Source organism: Camellia sinensis, chromosome 12 (genome assembly GCF_055761805.1).
Source record: "Camellia sinensis isolate YWXY chromosome 12, ASM5576180v1, whole genome shotgun sequence".
Taxonomy (NCBI): Eukaryota; Viridiplantae; Streptophyta; class Magnoliopsida; order Ericales; family Theaceae; genus Camellia; species Camellia sinensis.
In genome coordinates, this window is record NC_138972.1 from 35811900 (window position 1) to 35826982 (window position 15083).

Below are 15083 nucleotides of genomic sequence, written 5' to 3' on the forward strand. Positions count from 1 at the left end.
AAATTGGGAGGGGAGTCCAAAAAATTTTGACAAGTACTAATGGCAGCACTCTTGAATTATGCATGTATTTTTTTTTCTTTATTTTATAAAGTAAGTTGCTTCTCATGTTGGCATCCAGTTCAGTTTAGTGGTCCTCCAGTTTACTCCACGATCAGCTTTCCTCCTTCCAATCGGCTCAAACCTCCCTAGAATAGAGTTTTTTAAAGGGTCCATCAAATGGTCAAGTTGTCAAATGGCACTTTGATTTGGGAAGTCACCCTAAGCTGCTAATTAGCTTATTAACTTATTTTTATCACAACACCTCTATAATTTTTTATATATTTTTTTCATAATAAATAATAAAAATCTAATTTAAAACTTCTTCAAGTAGTTTTTTAAAAGAGATTTGTTAGTTATTATAACTAGTTTCATACTATTTTACTCGCTCTAACATGCTAGCTAGTATGATAACTGTTTTAACAAAATTTACAGCTAGCTACATTTGAAGAGTAATGGGAAGTTGTTTAAACTAGTTTGTGTAAATAAATATGTAAAATAAAGAGTAATATTAAAACACATAGATACAAAGTTAGTATGGTAAAATAAAAAACATATCATTTTCATACTTTAATTAGTGAAAAATGAAAAATAACACTGGAGTTGCTCTTATAAATCATGCCTAAAATAACCTTAGTCTCCAATGAGACTAATAATATATTTGTTTTTTGTTTTCTCAAATGATAAAATATTTAATGAATTAATAAGTTAGATTCTAACAAAATGACAATAGTTGTTCCATTGACTGAAATCGTAAACCTCTAACTTTCTTATTGCCCCTAAAACATAATTACATAAATTACTAAACCAATTATACTGTCCTCATTAACATGTGTTAGTAAGCTCATATTGTTGCTAATTGTAGAGAGGCGAAGAGAAAGATGTTGTGCCTTGTTGAATTTTGTTTTTTTTTATTTTATTATTTGGATGAATTATGGTGTGTTTTTTTATTTTTTATTTTATGTTTAGTCACTTTTTCACTTTGATCCTTAAAATTTATTAATTTTTTTCACTTTAGCTCTATATATTTCTATTTTCTCAATTTACTCTTAAAATTACCTTATTAGATTTAAAAAAAAAATATATCACAATGACTGTCACATAACATAAAAAAAAAAAAAAAAAAAAATTTATTAAAATATTAGAGTTTAAGTTTATGTCAAAGATATGAATCATATACAATAAAATATTTTATATCACGTGACTATTAATGTGCTGTTTTTTGTTTAATTTGTAACACAAAGTACCTGAATGCAGAAAAAGACTTGAAATATAAATGATCAAAGTAAATAAATAAATAAATAAATAAAACTTTAAAGACTAAAGTAAAAAAGTAACTAAATATAAATGGAGAAAAAAATAATTTACCCATTGTTTACTTAATAATTCTGAATCCTATAAATATTGACAAACTTTTAACATGTTTTTAAACAATGTGCACCACCTACACATTAAAAAATAAAAATAACATCTAAATAAATAAACTAAAACTACACCATAATATTATTTTCATTTTAAAACCATTTTTTTTTTTGTCTCACCACACTCCTGCACAGACATCACAGCTCACCTGCAATTGCCACCACAACCACACATAAAATCATTAGTTAGTGTGTCCAATTCCAAATCATAATCACTTTCTAAAATCAGTGAGGAGAGAAAATGATAGATCTATATTGCCAGCACAATTTCATCTTCTACCAGGGCAATGAGCAACACATTAAAGCCCAAAAGGGTTGTACATTTTTCTGGTTACAGCAAAAGAGACTGAACCAATGGGCTTACCCAATAGACAAGGACACAGCAAGAGACAGTGCCCCACAACACCAAACAACTAGCAGTTATATTCAAGCATAAGGAAGACAGCCCACTACCTGTCGGCAACCACCAGCAGAAGGTGTTTAGAGAGAGAAATAGAGAGTTCTAGAGAGAGAGTGTACTGTTTTGCTTCCTGTTCTGTTCCACAGAGGAGAGAGAGAGAGAGAGAGTCAAAAAAAGAGGAGTGTAGAGAGAGAAAGAGACAGTGTGGGGAGTAATTTGAGTAGTGGGATTCAATGTTGGTCCAAGATCGTTCAACCCCAAAATCCCCCAAAACCCAGAACAGAGCACTGCCAACTCTCCATCCAAATCGTCGCTTTTCTGAGTCGAAAAGCCTCGATTTCTCGACATGGGTCTCTGAGAATCTCTACAAAATCGTCGCAATTGGCCTCCTCATCGCCACCGTCGCCGCCCTCTTCTTCCTCCGCAACGTCGGCGACACTGCCGCACTCCTCTGCTTCGAATCCCAGGCCCAACAGCTCGACAAGATCCATTTCCCCCAAATCAATTGGAATTCGATCGAACCCATTCTCGATCAATCGACCCCTTACTCGAATTTTCGATCCGACCGGTGGATCGTGGTGTCCGTATCCAATTACCCGACCGATTCGCTTCGAAATCTCGCGAAGATCAAAGGCTGGCAAGTGCTTGCGATTGGGAATTCCAAAACGCCCGGAGATTGGAATCTCAAAGGTACTATATTTCTTTCTTTGGAACAGCAAGCTCTATTAGGGTTTAGGGTTGTTGATTACTTGCCTTATGATTCGTATGTTAGAAAAACTGTTGGGTATTTGTTTGCAATCCAACACGGTGCTAAGAAAATCTTCGATGCCGATGATCGTGGTGATGTGATAGACAATGATATTGGTAAACATTTTGATGTAGAATTGATTGGTGAGGATGCTAGGCAAGATGTTATTTTGCAATACAGTCATGAAAACCCTAATCGGACCATTGTGAACCCGTATATTCATTTCGGGCAACGGTCCGTTTGGCCTAGGGGATTGCCATTGGAAAATGTTGGGGAAATAGGGCATGAGGAATATTACACTGAGGTGTTTGGTGGGAAGCAGTTTATACAACAGGGAATTTCGAATGGGCTTCCTGATGTTGATTCCGTGTTTTATTTTACACGAAAATCGGGTTTGGAAGCATTGGATATTAGGTTTGATGAGCATGCCCCAAAAGTGGCATTACCACAAGGTACAATGGTGCCGGTTAATTCTTTCAATACAATTTATCACTCATCTGCATTTTGGGGTCTGATGCTACCAGTTTCTGTCAGTACCATGGCTTCAGATGTATTGAGGGGTTATTGGGCACAAAGACTTTTGTGGGAAATTGGTGGCTATGTTGTTGTTTATCCTCCTACAGTTCACCGCTATGATAGAATTGAAGCATACCCATTTTCCGAAGAGAAAGATCTTCACGTGAATGTAGGTCGTCTGATTAATTTCTTGGTTTCGTGGAGATCAGGAAAGCATAGATTATTTGAAAAGATTTTGGAATTAAGTTATGCTATGGCAGAGGAGGGGTTCTGGACTGAGAGAGATGTGAAGTTTACTGCTGCTTGGCTGCAGGACTTGCTTGCTGTTAGGTATCAGCAGCCTAGGCTAATGTCACTTGAATTGGACCGGCCACGGGCTAATATTGGTCATGGGGATAGGAAAGGTTTCATACCTCAAAAATTGCCTTCAGTGCATCTTGGGGTTGAGGAAATTGGTACCGTGAATTATGAGATTGGAAATTTGATCCGGTGGAGGAAGAATTTTGGGAACGTTGTGCTTATATTGTTCTGCAGTGGACCTGTTGAACGTACTGCTTTGGAATGGAGATTGCTTTATGGCAGGATATTCAAGACGGTGGTGATTTTGGCAGAGCAGAAAAATGCTGATCTTGTTGTTGAAGAAGGCCACTTGGACCATCTATACAAGTAAGTCATTGCTATTTTATTCCTTCTGCTTGGTTGAGTTTTATATATATATATATATATATATTTTTTGATAAATGCTTGGTTGAGTTATATATGTATTGATAAATGCTTGTTTGAGTTATATTTTTTGTGGCCAAGGAGAAGGAAGTTGGGTTATGATGTTGTAATATTGCACCTGATATTGTAAGACGATCCAGGATATGGATAGAGTTCTGTATACAGTAATCTATTGGTAACTACTTTCAGGCAATTGATTGAATGATCAAAATTAATATATAAATCTTATAGTTGATCAAAATTAATAAAACAAAACCATTTCTTTACTACCTGGTATACAGTTTGATAATTTATAGGGTCTTATAGTTATGGATGCTGAATTTTCTTTAAGTTTCTTTGATATTTTGGGCCAAGGAGAAGGAAGGTGGGTTATGATGTTGTAATATTGCATCTGATATTGTAAGACGATCCAGGATTTGGATAGAGTTCAGTATAGATTAATCTATTGGTAACTACTTCCAGCCAATTGATTGAATGATCAAAATTAATATATAAAATCTTATAGTTATGGATATCACATAGATGCACGAACACTTGTTTTGTGGTGCACTTTAGATATATCTATGCAGCATATGTGACATGCGTTACCCAAACACATCTTTAAGATTATTAAGGATGCCTATAGATATAGTAATAATTTCAAATTTTAGAAGTTGAGAGGTACAGTGAAGGAGGTGTCAGCCAATGTAATTTTTTAGAGTGGTATCATTCGTTGATTGTGTAACTCTGGCTAGAAAGTCAATTATAAAGGATGTTTGTTGAAGTTAACACAAAACAGTGGCGCCCTTAGTATAACATCATAGGGTAATCTAGCCTGGAAGATGAAATCATCTAATGTTGACTACTCGAGATTGATGCTTCTTTTTTGTTGTTTTCAATTTCCTTCTTTTCTCTTCTTTGTTGGGTTTTTTTTTTTTTTTTTTTTTTTTTTTTGGGGGGGGGGGGGGGGGGTGGGTTAGGAGCCCTTGAGAAAACCACTTCTCCTCCCAAAGTTAAATTTACTTTACCTTCTGCTGGTTAGCATCTAACCTCATATACTTTACCTTGTCCCATGAAAGTTCCCAGGGTTGGAACTTCAGGTTTGATTTCTTTAGGTTGTCTTCTTCACAAGATTAATGTCATCAAGAAAGAAAAACAAAGCACGGAGAGAAATAGATAATAAAAATAAAAATAAAAAATCTTTTGGTTTTTTTAAGCAACAATAGAAAATAATGTTGTTAAAAGAAAAGGAACAAAATACATCAAGTGGGACAAGAAGTCCATCAAGAAAAGAAAAGAGAGAATACAGAATTACATATGACAAACAACCTTTTAATCTCTAAAAAATAAAAAATAAAAGCACCCCTTTGAAAGGGGAAGAAATAGAAACCCAGAAAGAAGACAGAAAACAAATCTTCTTCGAAAGATAACTGGATTCCATGATCAACCAAACTGAGATCAGGTCTGTCAGAATCCTTTAAAAATTTTGCCTACCAACTTGAGAAACCTAATGCGATTTTGCTGTAAACCTCTCTGGCTCATGAAGGAAAACTTGGTTAAAATTTTGCCTAATTCTTCCAGCTTTCTTCCACCATTCTTCTATAGATGTAATTGTTGGAATCTGGGAGCATGAAATGGAGGAAATAGGATGTGAATTTCTGACACTAAAGTATTCTTAATAATTTAGAAATATTTGGTACCAGAATACGATATTAAGTTTGCTTGACATTACTGTTGGTGTATGTTTCCTAATTCTGGTGTAAAACCTTTCTAACTGGAGGTCTAATGTTGGGGCGGAGCGTGCTTGTCTTTAAATCTAGTTGTAAAGTGGTGTGGCTATAATTCTCTTTATCAGCCTTCATACTAGATGGCATGTGTCTCTCAATCTTCTTGTACAAGTAAAACCTACCACAAAGTGTAATGGCTGAGTTGATTTACTAGACTCACTGCGTCTGGGAGATTTAGGGGTCAGCTACACCAAAATGAATAAAAATTCAGTGTAACATGTACCAAGTCATCGTTGACACGTAGTATCACTGTTTGATAATAACTCACTGCATGGGAGGGGTGAACCCTACTATTTTAATGTAACCACCATCCAACACAATTACATAACTACCATAAGTATATAGTAGGGCTCACTATGTTCAAATGGTGGTTTATTATTAGATATTGATTCCATGTGTCGTTAATGATCTGGTATCACCGTCAGATGAAATTTTTTTATCCTTGGCCTGCTCCGTTGATTACCTTCAACTTGATTCTGCCTCATTTGCCTTAGTGGTAGCCGGGTTGGCTTTGGGTTTAAATAGAAGGGTATCAGTGCCATTAGATGAGAGTCATTTGCATTCTATGTTTAAGAATTACAAAATAAGAGATGAATGATCTGTGTGGATAGATTTTATGTTCATTCTCTCCTTTTTTTTCTTTTTCTTCCTTTATTTTATTTTATTTTTTGAAGTATCTGCACTTCAATTTGGAGTATTGTCAATTTTGGTGGTTGCTTTTTCTGAAGTAAACTAGTATTGGAAGCAAACTCTGGTTGTTAAGATGTTAATTTCTGTGGTCATCCTGGTATGACTTTGTTGATTATAGTGATTGCAACATGGCAGGTGTAATGTGACATTATAACAGTTATCTTTATTTTGGTTATGCATAGTATTCATGGTTAACTGAGATTTGTTTAAATGAAAAAAAAATTCCTTTTGCATTTTCTCTCATCTTAATTTCTGATAATATTCTCCAACTCTGTTTACAGGCATCTGCCGACTATATTCAATAGATTCACCAGTGCTGAGGGGTTTTTATTCCTTCAGGATGATACAATTCTTAATTACTGGAACCTGTTGCAGGCAGACAAGACTAAGCTTTGGATCACTGATAAGGTAATATAATATGAACTTCAAACTTCTCTTTCCCCTATATTGTCTATTTGTTTTTTTCAAAAGGTTTGGCAATGCCATTTTTCAGTCATAATTTAGGAACATGGGTGCGGGTATGGATGTGGGTAAGGGTACATTACGGGTATGTTGGTATGGCAAAACTTAAAAAAAAATGGTAGGCGGATACATTCATTGAAAAAAATTATTATTATTATTACCAATTAAAATATTGAAAAATAACCCTAAGTATTTTATTTTTGAAAAATAATTATTAAAAAAAAATTCAAAAAATGATGAAAATATTTTTGTAATGGTCAAAACAATAACCCTAAGTATTATATTTTTTATAAGCAAAAATACCCTAGATTTTTAAAGTTTATAAAAATAGGCACAGTATAATTTTTCTAGTAGCCATATATTTTTGAAAATTACATGTATGCCCTAAAGTACCCAAAACGTACCCATCCAATACCCTAGCCGTACTCATGTCATACACATCCTATACCCATGTCGTACCCAAAGTATTTTGCCTTCCCGGTATGCATGCAGACATATCAATACACTTGACCCATACCGGGTAAGTACCCAGTACTTGTACAATAATATTTTTGCAATACCCATGCTTCATAGGTCATAATCGGTGACCATGGCTAATTAATGTTAAAGAAAGTGCTTTGCCCCTTCATTGGTTTTTGCTTCTTTTCCACTTGCAAAGCTTACTGTTACTTGGGAGGGAAAAAAGGAAAGAAAGAAAGAAACTGCAAAAAATAAATAAGTAAAGAGTAGGAAAAAGGGGATGTCATATATATTTCTTACTCCCTCTGACAACTCAATGGCATTTAGGTATCTGAGTCCTGGAGTGCTGTGAAAACTGAGGGCAATGCAGATTGGTTTACAAAACAGGCAGACATGGTAAAGAAAGTTGTTAGCTCAATGCCGGTTCATTTTCAAATCAGTTACAAGGAATCTATGACGAATGACCATAGTCTTACGGTATGCAATTCTGAGGTATTCTATGTTCCTCGGCGCTTTGTAGTGGACTTTATTGATCTTGTAAATCTAGTGGGGGATCTAGATATCCATCAGAAGGTTGCAATACCCATGTTCTTTTTAGGAATGGACTCCCCTCAGAATTTCGACTCGGTGCTCAGTACAATGATTTATGAGCAAGAACCACCTTCCACTAATTCTTCAAGCTTTTATTCTCCTGAAGTACCTGCAATTCATCCATGGAAAGTTTCAAGCGAGCAAGACTTCATAAAGCTGATTAGAATTATGGCAGCAGGTGACCCTCTCCTAATGGAATTGGTTTAAAGGCAAAAATAGTTCTATAACACAAGAAGACACAAACCGTGGACCACTTCGTCAATTGTACACCAAGTTCTGCATTTTTTTTGTACTATTCTTTTGAAAGGGGGAAGGGGCAGGGGTTCTTTTGTAGATTTTTCCTGTATAATTGTTTACGTGTTGGAGATTTAACTCCCACAAAAAAACAGAAGGCAAGAAAAAAATTACAAAATTGTTCTCATCTTTGTATTTTTCATTTTGCTTTCTGGATTCGTAAGTTTTTCTTGTCTAAATCTGTACATTTGGTGGTTGAGAACTTTGAGATTTATACAAGTGAGAAATTGATAGCTTGTTTACTTTTATTCTTGCTTACCCGAGATCTAAATACCTGAAGCAATTATGTTACTGTTCTGAAGTAGTTTTTTTTTTTTTTTTTTGGCATACCTTCCTGAAGTTACTGAAATAAACTGATAATGACAATATTGTTGGCTGCAACTACAACCTTGATATAGTAACGAAATGCCACAGTGATGAATAAAAGCGGCTTTTTGAACTTTTCAGAATTAATAGCATCTCACAAGCTACACATAATACAAATCCCCCGGAAAAGAAATTAACTTACAATGGGGGGGGACTGGTATCAAAATCAAATTCCAGTATCCGAAAAATTACATGTATCCATCAAAGAGCAATAGAGAGATCAGGTGAATCAACGGTGTTATTTCCACTCTTTTAAGGATAATTCTTTTCACAATTAGGTACAAAATCTAACGATCAATCCCTTCAATCTTGTCTTCAACTTCCGAGTACAATTGCCTCAACTTCTCGATATTGTCCTCTGATGTCTCCCAATACCCACGTCCGTTGGCCTCCAAGAACGTCTGAACCAACTTTCTGAAAGAGTTAGGGTTGGTTTTCATGAGCTTGTTCAACATTTCCTCGTCTTGAATGAAAGTTGTGTTAGCCTCTTCATACACCCAATTGTCAACTTGACCAGAGGTTGCACTCCACCCAACTGTGTTAGTCAATCGCTTCTCAATTTCGCGCACACCCTCATAACCGGTAGACAACATTCCCTCATACCACCTAGGATTCAACAACTTCGTACGTGCATCAAGCCGCACAGTTTCTGAAAGCGTGCGCACCTAAACAGGGAAAATTTTAAGTTGTTAGCCAAGAAAAAGGTGACTTGGACTATACAAAGTGAAAAAAAATAGGTCAAAGTGCTCTCACCTGTGCATTAGCTGTGGTGGTGTCAGCAATGTATGCACTAGGCTTTTTACCATCCTTCCTTAGGTTCTGTACAAGGTTGGTTGGGTCTGAATCAAAGTAGTGACTCACATCTGTGAGTGAAATTTCTGATGAGTCGAGGTTTTGGAATGTGGCGTCAGCTGTACTTAGAGCCATCTCAAAAACTTTACGTTTCTCAGTCATGCCAACACCAGGAGCATCACAGTCGAATGCAAAGGACTTGCGGCTCAAATACATGTCTTGAAGTTGCTTCTCATCGTTCCACGAGGAATTCTCAATCGCGAGGTTTATGTTAGAGGAGTATGAGCCAGAGGCATTGGAGAAGACCCTTGTGGCAGCTTCTCTAACCTCAACACCAAGGGTTTTCGCTTGTTCTATTGCATGTTTTCTCACGTAATTTTGATCTTCTGGCTCGTCTAGTTCAGCTACCATCTTCACTGCCCGGTCAAGGAGATTCATCTGCAAACAAAATTGAAATGATCAACAAAGAAGAGACAACAAAACAAGACAAAAAGATCAAATCAAGAATCAATAAAACTTGGCATCCAACATAGAAAATCAGAAATAGTGATATACCTGATTGATGAAAAGGTCTCTGAATACACCAGAGCAATTAACAACAACATCAATCCTTGGCCTGCCAAGCTCTTCGAGGCTTACTGGTTCCACTCGGTTAACTCTACCAAAGGTATCAGCAATGGGAAGTACACCAATCATCCATAAAACTTGAGCTAGTGACTCACCGTAAGTCTTGATATTATCAGTTCCCCATAGTACAAGTGCAACTGTCTCGGGATACTTTCCTCCATTATCAGCCTTCTGTCTCTCAAGCAACCTCTCCACCACAACCTTTGCACTCTGCATTGCTGCTGTTGTTGGAATAGCTTGTGGATCGAGTGCGTGAATATTCTTCCCGGTTGGCAACACTTTTGGATTTCTAATAGGATCCCCACCGGGACCTGGCTCCACGTATTTTCCTTCCAAAGCTTGTTTTAAACTTCCCAACTCATTATCTGCCACGATAAGCTTCAAGCAATCCCCTAAGAATGCAAACAAAATCCTAAGTTTCTCCCGATCAGTCCTGTAAAATTTAGTGTTCGACAAATACTGAACCCACGGTTCATTCACGCCAAAACCAAGGATTGAGCTCAGTTTGTCAGCTACATCAACCACTTGACCCTTCTTGTTTGTGGTTTTCTCTACAAATGCAGAAATGGCTCCACGTGACGCCTCAGTAATTTGACGAAGTAATTCAACATCTTTTAAGATGCCCGCGTTGCTCCCTTTGTAAACTTCCTCTATACCTCTTCCAACCGTCTCGGCTAGTATTGATGGGAGAGAGGAAATCCCTTCTTCGGGGCGGTCTAGTGCAGCAATGTTAACCAGTGTTGCCACTGCTTCCATGGCTGATGGAGGCTCACCAATGATATGGAGCCCACAAGGAAGAAGCCTAGATTCAATCTCCATGATTTTGGAATAAACCTTCCCAACCACAAGGTCACGATCTTTGGCTGAGATTTCCTCACTTTCATCAGGAAGATCCACATCCTTGTCGAGATTGCATTGTTTGGCAGTGCTGATTATAGAGCTCACAATCTGTTGCCCACGGCCTGTGTCTTTGAGCGATTGGTATGATGATATCAGCTCACTTAGCTGCTTGAGTCCCTTGTAAAGCCCAGCATTTTCGGCTGGGGGAGTCAAATAGCTGATTGTATTGGCATAGCTTCGACGTTTTGCTATGGTGGCTTCAGATGGGTTGTTGGCTGCATAGTAATAGACATTGGGAATATTCCCAATCAGAGTATCTGGGTAACAAACATCGCTCATTCCCACCTGCTTTCCTGGCATGAATTCAAGCGAACCGTGAGTGCCAAAATGAAGAACAGCATCAGCTTTGAAAATTTTCTCGACAAACGAGTAGTAAGCAGCAAACCCATGATGTGGGCTAGCTGATTTGGCAAAAAGAAGCCGCATAGGATCACCCTCGTAACCAAATGTGGGCTGAACACCAATGAAAACGTTTCCATACTGTTTTCCGTAGACCAACAGATTTTCCCCATCAGAATTCAAATTTCCAGGAGGTTTCCCCCAGTTCTCTTCCAATGATGTGGCATAGGGAGTCAAATTTTTGTACTCTCTGACACCCATTTTATAAGCTACGTTGAGATTTGGGCTGCTGAATTGAGCCTCTTTATCATGAAGGATTTCTTCAATTAAGGCTTCGGAAGTTTCTGGAAGGCCATCAACATTGTAACCGTCTTTTCGGAGGTCCTTCAACACAGAGTAAATGGAAGCGAAGACATTCAGGTATGCTGCAGTTCCAACGTTTCCTTTGTCTGGAGGGAAACTGAAAACAGTAATTGCGAGCTTCTTCTCTGCCTGCATATTTTAATGACCGTAGGCTCAGTTAACATAATCCATAGGAAAAGAGATGAGGGCTGTAACAAAAAGTGAATCCAACAATAGCATATCATTGAACTTAATATTCATTATTATTTTTATTTGTTTGACAAGTTTGACGCACGGTCAACTTCTAAAGAAAACAGGAATTAACCAATTCATCTAGTGTAGCATAATGGCATGATCATCCAAAGTGTTCCAATAGTATGAAACTGAACCAAAAAAGGATTGAAGGATCTGCAGAACTTCAAGAATCCTAGCAAGTATGATGTTACAAGCATCACATCAATAGAGCCTCTTAACATATTGAAAATCAGGGTTAAGAAGCTAGATGAAAGTTGATAATAAAAAATTATATACTATATGGGTGTTGAAGTAAACATTCCTACACATCCAAATCATGTTATGTACTTCTCTAAGAACGAGTCCATCTTGTTGAAATTGGTAAGAAACTAACAGCAGACAACTTTTCCCTATTCACTGTTGTCATTTCTCAATTTTCCCATTTCGAGGATGAGAAAATTGAATGGTGAAAGATACAAAAGTCAAGTTAATATTCAGAAGTTCGAGTTAAAGTTTACATTCTATTTGCATAAAGCCATCCAGACAAGGTATGCAACGGAAAAATTATAATGCAGAAAGCCAGTTACCTTTGACTTCCTTTTCAGTTCAGCCCATCTGATTGCCCTGGTGCAGAGTTGCTCCACCCTTTTGTGAAGAGCATGTGATTTCCCTGCAATCACATTGCATTCCAAATATTAGCTCATGAGCACGAGGAAGAATCAAGCGAGCAAGAGAGAGAGAAAGAGATAAGAAGTGTCATTCTCTAACATTTACATACAATATGCAAAGAAAACAAAAAAAAAATATGAATCTAATTATCCCAAAAACACCAAACATAGACACTACACAAGTAATGATGCTTAAAATGGAACAAAACCCAAAATGTGAAGAAGAAAAATTGACTTGCCTGTTCTAGGATCCCGCCCGGCAAAAACAATGGGCTCCATGCCTCCATCAAGCTCAGGAAGAGCAACTTGCAAAGCCACCTGAATTGGGTGTAACCCCAAGGAGCTATTCAGCCACTCCTCTGTTGTCTGAAACACCAAAGGCACTGCAACAATGTAAGGCACATCAAGCTTAGTCAGTGCCTCAACAGCCCTCGGATGATCTTGTCTGGCCGGCCCTCCAACAAGAGCAAAACCTGTCAGTGAGATCACTGAATTCACAAACGGCTTCTTCGTAATCGGATCGATGAAAAACCTCTCAACTGGCCCCGAGAAATCAAGCCCACCGGCAAAAATTGGTATGACTTTAGCCCCTTTTGCCTCCAATTCCATAATCACAGCCACATAGTGACTCTCATCCCCGGTAACAATATGACTTCTCTGCAAAACCAACCCAATCACCGGTGCATTTGGACCCTTGATCCTCTCATTGGCATCCCTTCTAGTCCCATACCAATTCAAGTACTCCTTCACATCATCATACATACATGGGGCCAAAGGGTGCCAAATTCCACTATCCAAGAACAAAACCGGGTCCGAATACTGGATTTTCATCCCTTTCAATGCCGGTACATAAGACCCAGAAATCATTTTCAAGAAATTCACCAAATTGTCTGGTGACCCACCAAGCCAAAACTGCAAACTGAGTATGTATAGCCTGGCATCTTGAGCCTTATCACTTGGCAAGTACTTTAGTACTTTGGGCAATGTCCTCACAAGCTTTAGCATACTCTCAGCAAACCCAGCTGACTGTTTCTTTCTCTTGAATAGCTGAAAAAAGGGGCTCTTTGATTGCCCCAGTTGGGACATACTAAATGAACCCAACTTGTTGAGTCTCATTACTTCAGGCATTGAAGGGAACACCAAGACTGCATCAAGTCTGTCCCTCTCTTTCTCAACAGCAGTCTTGATCTTCAAAGCAAGCTCTTCAACGAAAATCAATGAGCCTATGAATACATTAGCATCCTCAAGGTCTTTACAGAAAGATTTGTATGTATTCTCATCTCTAAGCTCTTCAACTAAGTACCCAACAACCTCAAATGAAGCAAAGTTGCCATTTTTGTTGAGAGTACGCACCGCGGCGGAGAGGGACGATTGGTATTGAGCTTCAAGGACTACATACACCACTTTCACGGTTGGGAGGCCTTGAATGTTGTCGGGGACTATTCGGCGGACTTCCGGGGATGTTTGGGTGAATAGTCCATTGCCAATTGCAGCACATTTCACTCTCATGGATGATGATTTTGGGTTTGTTTGGTTGGTTTTCTTGGGAAGGAAAGAGTGAAGAAAGTAGTGTTTTTGAGAGATTGAAGATAGTTGGTCTGTTTTTGAGGTGGGTAATGTGAATGGTGAAGAAACTAAAGAAGCCATTGTCAATGCTCTCTCTGTTCTTCCAGAAAACTCACCTGTTTCCTGATTATACAGAGAGAAACTGGAGAGAGAGAGAGAGAGAGAGAATTTCAGAAAACTATGTGGAATTTTGTTTTCTCTGTCAATGTTTCTTGTTGATTCTTCTTCTTCTTTCTCTTCTTTGAAGAAGTGAAAGGTTTTGAGTTTATAATTTTTTGAGTGGAGAGTAATAAAGGGGGAAAAGGAGAGGGTGGTTGTTCAGAACTGAAATTGTTGTTTTATTCAGTTAGTGGTATGACAAAAGGACACGTGGCAAAAAGGGTAGGACATGAGTTTATGAGGTTGAGTTTTGTTCGGGGATTTTTGGAGAGAGGAAGGAGAGGAAATGAGGGTGTACTTATCTATCCTATTGGATTCATTATGATGAAGTTTCTTGGCTTCCCATTGGTTAGTTTGGATTTCACAAAATAAGGCTTGAGGGTGAGGAAGAAAGTACCGGTGATCGAGAGAAAGGGGAGAGAGTGAAAGGTGATGTATGCTACAGCTCTCGAACGTTACTTCTTGTATTTATTTTGCATATGATATTTGTTTACGAGTTTTAAAAATTAATTTTATATTTATTTTTAAAAATTTTATCGAAGGTGAGAAATTTAAGCTAATCGATCGTTTGGCCGGTTGATCGGAATTGTGTAAATTTTTTTTTTTTTTTTTTTTTTTGTGCAATTGACACATGTTAATTTTTATATATTCGAAAAAAATATTTTTCGAATTTTTAAATTTTTTTATGAGTTTTAATAGATTTTTGAGTTGTATGTTTAATGATGAGTTGTAAGTTTTTGTATCAAATATCATATGCCACATCAGAAATTTTTCACTCAATTCAAAACTCTTTCACCAAATACGTTTTTCACACTGAAATCATAATTTCAAAACTTACAAACTCAAAATACATCTTTTATTCTCAAATTATATTTAGAAAATGAAAAATGAGTGAGAGCACTAATTAGTGCTATCACTAATAATGTGGCAGTGGACCCCACCAGGAATGTTTTGATATTTTGGCCTTGGTGTTATATATTTTTT

The 15083-nt window shown here is 37.3% G+C and overlaps 2 protein-coding genes across 2 annotated transcripts; one reads left to right on the forward strand and one right to left on the reverse strand.

Annotated features, from left to right (window-relative positions):
• The first annotated feature begins 1533 nt into the window (after positions 1-1533).
• LOC114271449 (transmembrane protein, putative (DUF288)) lies at positions 1534-8354 on the forward strand. The gene is made up of 3 exons (XM_082898369.1): positions 1534-3787; positions 6582-6708; positions 7549-8354. The coding sequence occupies exons 1-3, from the start codon at positions 2091-2093 to the stop codon at positions 8017-8019; spliced, it is 2295 nt and encodes a 764-aa protein (XP_082754495.1). The 5' UTR covers positions 1534-2090; the 3' UTR covers positions 8020-8354.
• Positions 8355-8523: 169 nt separating this feature from the next.
• On the reverse strand, positions 8524-14246 carry GUN5 (magnesium-chelatase subunit chlH, chloroplast, putative / Mg-protoporphyrin IX chelatase, putative (CHLH)). Its single transcript, XM_028213021.2, has 5 exons — positions 12614-14246; positions 12294-12376; positions 9820-11622; positions 9226-9702; positions 8524-9137 (listed from the first exon to the last, which is right to left on the reverse strand). The coding sequence occupies exons 1-5, from the start codon at positions 14019-14021 to the stop codon at positions 8760-8762; spliced, it is 4149 nt and encodes a 1382-aa protein (XP_028068822.2). The 5' UTR covers positions 14022-14246; the 3' UTR covers positions 8524-8759.
• Between the last annotated feature and the right edge of the window lie 837 nt (positions 14247-15083).